At 42.5% G+C, this 10,298-nt stretch overlaps 1 protein-coding gene across 2 annotated transcripts; it reads left to right on the top strand.

The window, feature by feature from the left end:
• On the top strand, window positions 1-9,323 carry LAMTOR3 (late endosomal/lysosomal adaptor, MAPK and MTOR activator 3). Of its 2 annotated transcripts, none has more exons than XM_063135950.1 (7): window positions 1-57; window positions 2,759-2,806; window positions 3,081-3,115; window positions 4,443-4,501; window positions 6,729-6,862; window positions 7,555-7,618; window positions 8,468-9,323. In XM_063135950.1, the coding sequence occupies exons 2-7, from the start codon at window positions 2,798-2,800 to the stop codon at window positions 8,539-8,541; spliced, it is 375 nt and encodes a 124-aa protein (XP_062992020.1). In that variant the 5' UTR covers window positions 1-57; window positions 2,759-2,797; the 3' UTR covers window positions 8,542-9,323. The 2 variants fall into 2 exon arrangements, with proteins under 2 accessions (XP_062992020.1, XP_062992019.1); XM_063135949.1 differs by having other exon boundaries at window positions 12-84.
• The last annotated feature ends 975 nt before the right edge of the window (window positions 9,324-10,298 follow it).

Here is a 10,298-nt window from a genome sequence, read left to right as displayed (position 1 = left end):
CATGACGGCAGAGGTTTAAAGGGGAAGTGGCTGTGGATTTAAAGCTGGTCTGTTAAGGTGTGTTGATCCCGGAAGAGAGTGGAGGTGCGTGAGGGGGAGAATTGAGGGTTGTTATGGAAATGTGCTTGCGGGGGGGCGTTGGGCCCTGCCTCCGAAGGGTCGGGCGTTGTTGTTGTGGGACCTTCAAGTTGGTGAAGTGTTATTAGGGCTGACTCTATCCCCCAAATAGGGGCGAGTGCGGGGTGTGGGCTGCAGACATTTTTCTTCCTAGAACCCGCGGCCATCCCATGAAGCTGGTTGGTGGGAGATCCAGAACAGATCAAAGCAAGGACTTCTTGACACAGCCCAGAGTTAAACTATGGAATTCGCTAACTCAAGCTGTAGCGATGGGCTTAACTTTGGATGGGTTTAAAAGGGGGGTGGAGTAAATGCCTGGAGGAGTAGACTAGCAGTGGCCACCAGTCCTGATGGCTAAGTGCAACCTCCAGCATCATAGGCGGTAGGAGGAGGGCTTTCTCCGCTGTGGCACCCCGGTTGTGGAATGAGCTCCCCAGAGAGGTCCGCCTGGCGCCTACACTGTACTCCTTTCGTCGCCAGTTGAAGACCTTTTTATTCTCTCAGTATTTTAACACTTAATTTTAACTTAAATTTAAATTTTACTGTTTTAACTCTGTATTTTAATTTTATATCAATTTTGCTGCGTGGTTTTTTATTCTGGTTGTGCTTTTTATATTGTATTTTGTCTTTGTGCTTTTAACCTGTTGGTTGTCTTACTATGGTTTTAATTTTTGTGAACCGCCCAGAGAGCTTCGGCTATTGGGCGGTATAGAAATGTAATAAATAAATAAATAAAAATATGCCCATGTGTACCAGTACCATATTGCTGGGGAACATGGGCAGGAGGGTACTGTTGCACTCATGTCCTACTTGTGGGTTCCCAGTCGACAGCTGGTTGGCCACTGTGTATACAGAGTGCTGGACTATATGGACCCATGGTCTGATCCACCATAGCTCTTCTTATATTATTCTGTCTCCTCTACCTTCCTTCCTCTTTTCTAGACCCCCCTCTATGCAGATAATAACCCACCCACTCCAAAAAGATTCAGGTGTGATCCACGTGTCTTCTCCTTGGTGGGGGTGGCAGTGACTACATTTAAGAAGTGCAGTGTGGTGTATTGGTTAGATCCAGATGGCTGGAAATGCTGGAAATTGCAGTCCAGACACATCCAAAGGGCATTGGGTTGGGGAAGGCTGGTCTGAGGAGATTAGGATTCAGCCATAGTTCAGTAGTATGGTGAATGGTGTGGAGAATGTGGATAGGGATACATTTTTCTCCCTCTCCCATAATACTAGAACATGGAGTCATCCATGAAGCTAATTAGTGGGAGATTCAGGACAGATAAAAGGAAGCACTTCTCACAGCACATACAGTCTGTGGAATTCACTACAGAAGATGTAGTGATGGCCACCGATTTCAATGACTTTAAAAGGCAGTTAGACAAAGTCTTGGAGGAGAAGGCTGTCAATGGCTACTACACCTGATGGCTGTGTGCTGCTCCAGTATCATGGGCAGTAAGCCTATATACAACAGTTTCTGGGGAACATGAGCGGGAGGGTGCTGTTGCATCCGTATTTATTTATTTTATTTTATTTATTACATTTTTATACCGCCCAATAGCCAAAGCTCTCTGGGCGGTTCACAAAAATTAAAACCATAAAAAACAACCAACAGGTTAAAAACGCAAATGCAGACGCTGTTTATAGCCATTTCCGTCTAGGAGGACCAAATAGTCAGCTGTGTTGGGTGGGCCATCCCAGAGCCAGAGAACGCTGTTACCTCAGAAGATGCTCCAAATGTCAGACCTGGTGGTTCATCGCATGGGGCAGAGCTAAGGGCTCCTGGTTGCAGCTCTGGCACTTCGTGAGAGGTTCCACCTTAAGGTTGGAGATTTGGTTCATTCCAGGCCCTGTCCCTTGCAGAGCCTTAAGACAGCCAGTGTGACAGGAGCGTGGCTCTGCAACCTGCTCCCCTTCCACATAGTAAGACCGTATCATGCTTGTGAGTTCCTGATCGACAGCTAATTGGCCACAGTGTGAACAGAGTGCTGGACTAGATGGACCCTTGGTCTGTTCTTAGTAGTAGAGTATATGCTTTGTTTGCTGAATGTCCCGGGTTCAATCCCTAGCAGCTCCAGTTGAAAATGTCAGGTAGAAAGACCTCTTCCTCAATCCCCAGGGAGCAGCTGCTAGTCATTGTAGGCAGTACTGGGCAAATAATCTAACCTAATAAAACAGCTTCCTATAGATTGATGTAAATTTAGGCTGAAAGGTATTGGCTAGATCTTAGAGGTTTATTGTGGAGAAATAAGGGGGATATACAGTTCTACAATAGAAATAATATGAGTGTGGAGGGAGAACTGGCTGGATCAGACTCTGCGTCATACACTGGCTTTTCATTCTCCATGTTACCCACGTTTAGGAAAGGTTATGGTGGCATGCATAAACCCCTAAACCCATGCCTGCATGTTGGGCTTCATGTGATTGGCTTGTCACAGGATGCATTTGTCATGGGTTGATTTCTCAGAATAGCTACCCTGTGCTAATTGTGAGAACAGGCTTTGATTTCCTGGGCAAGGCACCATGAACCTGAGCCTCTCCAAACTAGCAAGATGACTGGAGTAAGGGAGGTGGGGCTGGACATATTCTCTATTTGAGGCACGTTGTGTTGTCACAAGACATGTAACTTTGTCTTTTCCAGTGGTTTGGACACTTCATTTGATCGTAGCATTTTGACAGCATGGCAGATGTGAGTATAAACGTCACTAGAATGCATGTTTGAAATTACTTGTTGGATGATACTTTGATAGGAAGCTGTCTACGTTACCAAATTATTTTATGGGAAAGGTGGATGTTTTTCAATTCTTTCAGTGCATGTTTATGGAGTAATTAGCAGTTCCAATCAGTGATTATGAGTCAGAAAGAAACAGGATGTTTATTCTAGGTTAATAAATACAAAATAAAAGTTTCTTATCACTATGTGTGGCTAAGGAAAGCTGCTTTCTTTGTTTTTCTTTTTCTAGGATCTAAAAAGATTCCTGTACAAAAAGCTACCAAGGTAAAATACCTACTGAGATCTGCTTTCTGTATTCCAGATTTTCACATATCTGTAAATCTGTTGAAATTTCACCCTTAGTCCTAAATTGTCCCTCAAATGGAAGTATGCCCCCATTTATTTAAGTGGAACATACTCCTATGTTAGTAATGCATATGAAGGCAGCCTTAATTGGATTTCATGGGCCTTATGAATATAAAGCAGAGTTGTTGCTTTCAAGAATCTATACTATAAAGGCCACGGAACACCAGGTTATGAAACATGAGTGTTGTTGAATCTTCCTCCTGATAGTTCTGCATTCTCCTTCGCCTTCCCTGCTTCTCCTGATGACATGGGCGGGTCTAGTTCGATGCCACTCCAAGCGTATGTTGTTCTTAATAGGGTCATCTTCCAGGCTCTGTGTGACATCAGCTCACCTGATTCAAGTCCCGGAAGTCACAGCCCCTCTTGCTGCTCTGTTGTAAACCTTGGGCCAGACAGTTGACTGCTTCAAGGCAACATTTGGTTATGAAGCCCAATGGCAACTTCAGAGCAAAATTAAACAACATTGGAAGTGTATTTGTGTCCTGTATTTCAATTGTGTATTTCGATACAGTATCAAAGACATTTTTCTGGAAACAAAACCAGACAAGATGCTTGGAAATGCAGGCCGCAACCCAATGGGTTCTGTGTACACCAGTTTTCTCTGTCCCTCCACATTTTGTTGCAGCCCTTGACAGCCCTTGAAAAGCTTCTCCTGAGTGTTAGGGGACCCCCTGGAGTGCCATATGATATGGCATGGAGATACGCAGCCGAGGAGCAGAAGAGCTTGTAACACACACACAGGGTTCTTTGCATTCCTGCCACAGTTTAGTAACTTCACATGCTAATATTAAATGGCTTCAAATGTTTTGGCAGTACCAGCAGAAAATAGAGACACTCCACTCCTTTAAACTTGTGTCATCCTTTTGTCCAGTGTGCTATGGGTGGAATGTGTGGGGCGCCAAGATAATCTTGGTAGGCCAAGATCTGCTTAGTTTTAGAAATGTACTTTTATCATGCACCTTCAAACCATTTTCTGGGCCAAGAATGGGAAGAATTCTCTGAACCTTTAAACCCCATGAAAGAGTGGTTAGGACTGAGAATATTGTATCTTGGTTGAGGTAAAGTGTTTAAGATGGCTTTTCAGAAAATATATTTCTGTTCAGTCATAAAATCCATTAACTATCTTTAAAATATTATGATATAATTGATAAATTGATTAACAGAGTAAAGTTAAAGCAGCATCAGCATCAAATGGTCAACAGGCCTTTAAAAGTGTTGCTAAGCAATTTACTTTTGCTTTTTTCAGTGTTGAAGGACTTCATGCTATTGTAGTGTCTGACAGAGATGGTGTGCCTATTATCAAAGGTAAGGGATAACTATTATATCTATTACAAAATGATGTAAATATCCTGTCAGAAATCGGTTACTAGGCTCTAGGTTGGGTTTTTTCTTTTATTATGAATATTGGCAAAATGTAACAGAAAATACAGAAAATCCATTGTGAAAATGGAAAAAAACATACATTAAATATATAGGATTATCAACAATTTCCATCATTAAAAAAAAGGTGGGAAGAGAGTTATACAAAGGTTTCAAGAAAAGCAGACCAGGTATCCATGTATTTATCTACTTGCAAGTTGCGTCTATATAACACCTGTTCAAAAGTTGATAATGTTATTAAGTCCTCAATCCATTGCATTATGAGAGGTGTGGATTTGTCTTTCTAATGTGATAGTACAAGTCTTTTTGGCTGTCATATGTTAACTTCCAAAAATCTGGTAGGTAATTTAGGAGGACATGCACATTGTTCCATATTATAGATTGTTTCAATACAAAATTCATCTTTATTATTACCGCCCCCCAAAAAGGGGCAACTACGAGACATTGCCAAAACATATGAGTTAAAGAAGCATTAGATGCATTACATCTCCAACAATTATGGAAGTTAGACAAACCCTTATTGTAAAGGTGTTGTGGAGTCCAATAGACCTGAAACATATTTTTTTGCTGAATTGGATGTAACCTGAGATCCATAGAAGCTTCAGATACAGATGCTAGAGCAACCGTCCATTGGTTAGGCAGGACAGGGCATCCAATTCTCTATTCCATTCCAGTCTTAAACTATGGTTATCATATTTACTTACTGCTACTAAATACTTATATATATGGGTCGTGGATCAATGTGTCAGTTCAGCTGTTATAAGTGTTTCTAACAGTGCTGGAGGCTCCAAAGCTGTAAAAGCAGCTGGACCAAACCTAGATTCCAGCAGGTGTTGCAATTGCAAGTATTGCCATTGGGTCGTAGCAGGTAAATTATATTTAACACACAAGTCTGAAAAGGGCAAAAACTCATCATCTGAGACTATTAATTGATTGAGAGTAAAAATCATCTTATCCGTCCGTGTCCTCCACAAAAATGCTTTCTTTCCAATTCTTAAATCATGTAGTCAGTTTTGCATGAGAGAATGTATCAAACTGTAATTGACATTATACGCCACGTTTCTCTAGCAGCCAAAATTGTAAATGGGGTTTGCTTATTCTGATATGGCAAGAACTGAGTGCTATCCATTTGGGAAGAGGTTCTAACCACAAGGCTTCCAGAACTGGCTCTGGGTATTTTAAGTGTTTTACTGAAAAGCATTATTTCATCCAAATTGAAATAGACAAAAACAAACTTCCACCCTTCATAGGTATAGGGTAGAATCCTCTCAGCTGCATCCTGATTCCAAAGGGGAGGTTTTCACTATAACTTAGCACAGATGTACATACACCTACATGAGTGAGTCACTCCATTCTCCTTTTGTGGACAGAGTTCAGCAGGAAGTGCAATGTCCACTCATCAGTCATGATACACTTTCCTAACTTGGGCAAGTGGGGGGAGACTAAATTTTAGGAAGCTGTGCGTAAACTGTTTCCTTGGTGTTTTGAGTAATGGTGTGAGCTGAGTTTTCCCCTTCGTTATATCAGTGAAGACTGGTAGCAGCTCATATTGAAAGCCAGGCTGTATTCAGAGCTGTGCATAATAACAATAAATATACAGCAACTCTCAACACTTGTTTAAAAACAGGAAGAGAAGGAAGTTTGTCAGATCTCCTCAACACTCATGCTTCATAGCATTTTAAATGCATTGGTGGGCTAAGATCCTAGTTAAAAAATACTTCACACGAGACTGATGTGAGCAGACTCTTGCAATATCCTAATACAGCCTTCACAACCTAATGTCCTCCAGATATTTCAGACTCTCAGCATCCCTGGCTTTGACTGATGGGAATTGAAGTTTTAAACATCTGGAGGGTTCCAGGTTTGGGGAGGCTGTCCTAATGGAAGTGCAGAAATCTTCCATTCCTCTCTTGCCGTTTGTACAATTATACCACCTTATTATAAGATCTTAGCTTTTGGAATACTTACACTGCTTTCAAATCTCACCAATCTCTTGTGCCGCTCTCCTAATCTTGAGAGCTAAACTCGTGTGTGGGTGTTCATGCTACTATCCAAGGAAACCATTCTTTGCCACCTAAGACAGGTCCATGCCAAATATGTCTATAGTAAAATACTTAATGGCCAGGTATAAATTGTTTTTTTTTCCTTCTAGTTGCCAATGACAATGCTCCAGAGCATGCTCTTCGACCCGGTTTCTTGTCAACTTTTGCCCTTGCAACAGACCAAGGCAGCAAACTGGGGCTTTCCAAAAACAAGAGTATCATCTGTTATTATAACACTTATCAGGTAAGAGGTTAACTATTGCCTTGTTTGTTAGCTAAAGAATTGGCAATTGAATGAATGAAGCGTTTGTACTGAGACATCCAGCAGCCTATTTGTACAAGATTCAGAATCTACTTAGGTGTTTCTTTACCTTTACTCAGTTTAAAGCTATTGGTGACAACACTACATTGGCCGTAGCTAGACCTAAGGTTTATCCCAGGATTGTCCTGAGGTCAAACCTGTTCATCTAAGTGCCACACAGGGCATCCAGGGTTCAGGCAGGGACGAACCTGGGATGATCCTGGGATAAATCTTAGGTCTAGCTACGGCCATTGTTGATGCATTGTGGAGCTAATTGTTCTTAAGGTCATGGTTATTCCTTTCTTCACTATAACCCTATCCCATACTGTGGTCTTGTAAAAATATCTTCTTCTTCACACCATCTCAGCAATGAATGATAGTAATCTCCTGCTTTGTGAATAGGATCCCTTACCCTGTAAGGAAACAGGCAGGAGAGGAGGATAGTAAGGTTAATTTGTGTTTTTAATGGATCATGTCATCACTGTTTTTGCGGGGCGAGTGTGTGTGTGGAGATTGAGAGCTGAGAATAGCTCATTATATATTGTCTGCTGAACCCGGTTATAGACTTGTGAACTGCTTGCCACAACGTACTTATTGTGTGTTGCATTTTGAAGTCACTGTCTCCTTTCTTGTAGGTGGTTCAGTTTAATAGGTTACCTTTGGTAGTGAGTTTCATTGCTAGCAGCAGCGCCAACACAGGTACGTTTTCATAATCAAGATGTTTTGCTGTCTTCAGCATCTAGAATGCTGTGGTGAGAACCCTAGTTTGTTTTAAAGCTATAAAAACATTTTTAATTTGTAAGAAATTAGCAGGTGCTCCCTATCCCAAGTTATAGATACTTTGGAATGACCAGCAGCTGCAATATGCTGTGCTAAGGTTAGAAGGGAAGAGCTGGTGGTCAGTTCCACTTGTCACTGAACAGAAGAGAAAATTGCATTGCTCTAGCTCCTGTTAAGCAGGGCTGTCACGACAAACTGGCATGTGCATTCAGCTCTGGATCATCTGAGTAGGCCTTGATGTGATGTGCAAAGATCTATGCCTTTCCATCCTCTTCCCAGTCCCCCATCATCCTAAAAAAGCTACCAGGAGCAGCTGGACAACCATCTGTCAGAGATGCTTTAGGGTGGATTCCTGCATTGAGCAGGGGGTTGGACTCGATGGCCTTGTAGGCCCCTTCCAACTCTGCTATTCTATGATTCTATGATCTCCTGAAGATCCGCTCAGCAGAGATGATGGCAGATACTGCTGTTTTGGTGCCCAGAGCAGACTCTGCTCCCAACCTTGAAGTAAGAACAACACTGTGCAAAGACTCTGTTTGTGCCAATGCTGAATCTTATAATGCCTCAGTACAGAATCTGCCATGAGGATGCCTTCTGCCGTGGTGCTCACTTCTGTACCAAAATGTTGAAGTGAAATTCTAGTCCTCCCTAAATACTTGCTTTCATTTCTGTTTGAGGAGGGATCAGTTCGTGTCTAGGAATAGATTCCCCCAGTATGATGTACAGATCTCCTTCTTCTTCTGTCTTCCCTGCCCCCTTTTTGTGCAGGATTGATCGTAAGCTTGGAAAAGGAGCTTGCTCCCTTGTTCGAAGAGCTCTGGCAAGTGGTGGAGGTCTCTTAACTCATTGTTGATCTTCGGGGTGCAGCAGTTCTTCAATTCCAAACAAGAAGGAAAGATTCAGTCATTTTACACAGCCCACCACGTAATGAGTGTCTTGGAGGAAAATGCCATTTTTTCTTCTTATTCTAAGTTTTAAAACTATATATATAAATAGTGCTAAATCTGAGGGAGAGTGTATTTGTAAAGTAAGACTGGGAGAAGGGGACTGTGACTGCAGCTGCATTTGTTAAACTGTGGGGCCATCTAATGACTCCCATGGAGTTAACCTCAGGCAGGCAGATCCTATATCATAGAAGAAAAAATTACGCTTGTTCAAAATATGCCACCCACAGCTCATTTACTGTGCAGACAATGGGGAAGGGGTCCGTCTTCTAAGTTACCACTACATAAATTGAGAAAATAAAATGTATTTTCACACTATCTTCCAATGGAATCTTCCTTTACATTTGCTCAGGAAGAACAGGTTATCTGGGGAATTTTGCTAGTATTGATGCACAAACACAATCAGTGACTTGTGTTGTTTGGATAGTGAAATACTAGTAGTCTGAGTTAGTTTTTAAAAACAAAAAGTACACACTAGTTCTGTTTGGGACAGCTTCAGCTCTTCCTACGCAGAGATCAAATCAATGGGTGTGTTCTCTTTCCACATACTCTGTAACATAAGTTTTAATCCGTTTCATCCCACTTCTGTTTGATGTCTAAGCGCATGTAATTATGGTGCTTTGCTGGCTCATTTATCTTTGCATGTCCCTAACCAAATCTAAATAAAAGAGTGAATAAGATGTGTGGCCCAATCATTATAAAGGGTGGGTCGGGATCTTGCAACAAAGCCACATTATAGGTCATTGCAGTTGAAGAGACTGAAAATGAAACATGGAAACATTTTGAAACAAGGGTGAAATATTTTGTTGGACAATGTAGTGAAAATGCAAAACATAAAAATAAGCTTTTGAATTTGAGCACCTTTTCTCAAGCTTGGGAAGAATTATACCCTATTTCTTCGATTCTAAGACGAACTTTTTTCCCCCATATAAACATCTCTAAAAATGGGGTGCGTCTTAGAATCGTGGGTGTGTCTTAGGGGTTTTGTTTTTTTCTGTTGGTGGTACTGAAATTAGTGTGCGTCTTACAATCGATGGTGTCTTACAATCGTCGAAATACCGTAACATTATATATATATGGAGGGGGTGTAAGTGCCAGCTTCTGTGTTAAATATTATTTCAGTCATTAACACACAAAGGAGGCTTGAGAAACTTAGGGCCTTGCTAGACCTACCTCAGAATCTGTGTGGGAGAAGCAGCCAGCCCGCGCTAGAAGTAGCACGGGCTGTCGCTCCTTTCCACACGTCAGACGCGATAGGGAAAGGAAAGCCCCGTCGCGTCCTCCATTTTAAAAAAAAAGTTAAAGGGGCCATGTGTGCAGGAGCGCACCAACGAAAAGGTAAGTTTTTTTTTAAAAAAAAATAAAGGGTTCCCCACTCCCCCCTGCCCCCGATTCCCCCCCACAATGTCTAATACCCCCCCTCTCGCTCGCCATGTCCGATGCCCCCTCCACCATCACCCCAGCCGCAATCTCTCCCCCCCCGGCTCCACTCTCCCCCCCCATCTCTCCTGTCGGATCCGCTCTTCCCCCCCCCCGGCCCCCATCTCTCCCCCCCACGCGATTCCCTCGCCCCCGGCCCGATGGGCACAGCGCTCAGCTTCTCCCGGCTACTTGCGAGTAAGCTGCGTAGCGGGGAAAAGCCACGGAACCAGCTA

The sequence above is a fragment of the Elgaria multicarinata genome, chromosome 10 (assembly GCF_023053635.1).
Source record: "Elgaria multicarinata webbii isolate HBS135686 ecotype San Diego chromosome 10, rElgMul1.1.pri, whole genome shotgun sequence".
Taxonomy (NCBI): domain Eukaryota; kingdom Metazoa; phylum Chordata; class Lepidosauria; order Squamata; family Anguidae; genus Elgaria; species Elgaria multicarinata.
This window is presented reverse-complemented; position numbering and strand designations above follow the sequence as displayed.

Coding starts and splice junctions, on each gene's coding strand:
- LAMTOR3 (XM_063135950.1), top strand. Junction 6,863..7,554: donor GTTATTATAACACTTATCAG/GTAAGAGGTTAA, acceptor CCTTTCTTGTAG/GTGGTTCAGTTTAATAGGTT. Junction 7,619..8,467: donor TAGCAGCAGCGCCAACACAG/GTACGTTTTCAT, acceptor CTTTTTGTGCAG/GATTGATCGTAAGCTTGGAA.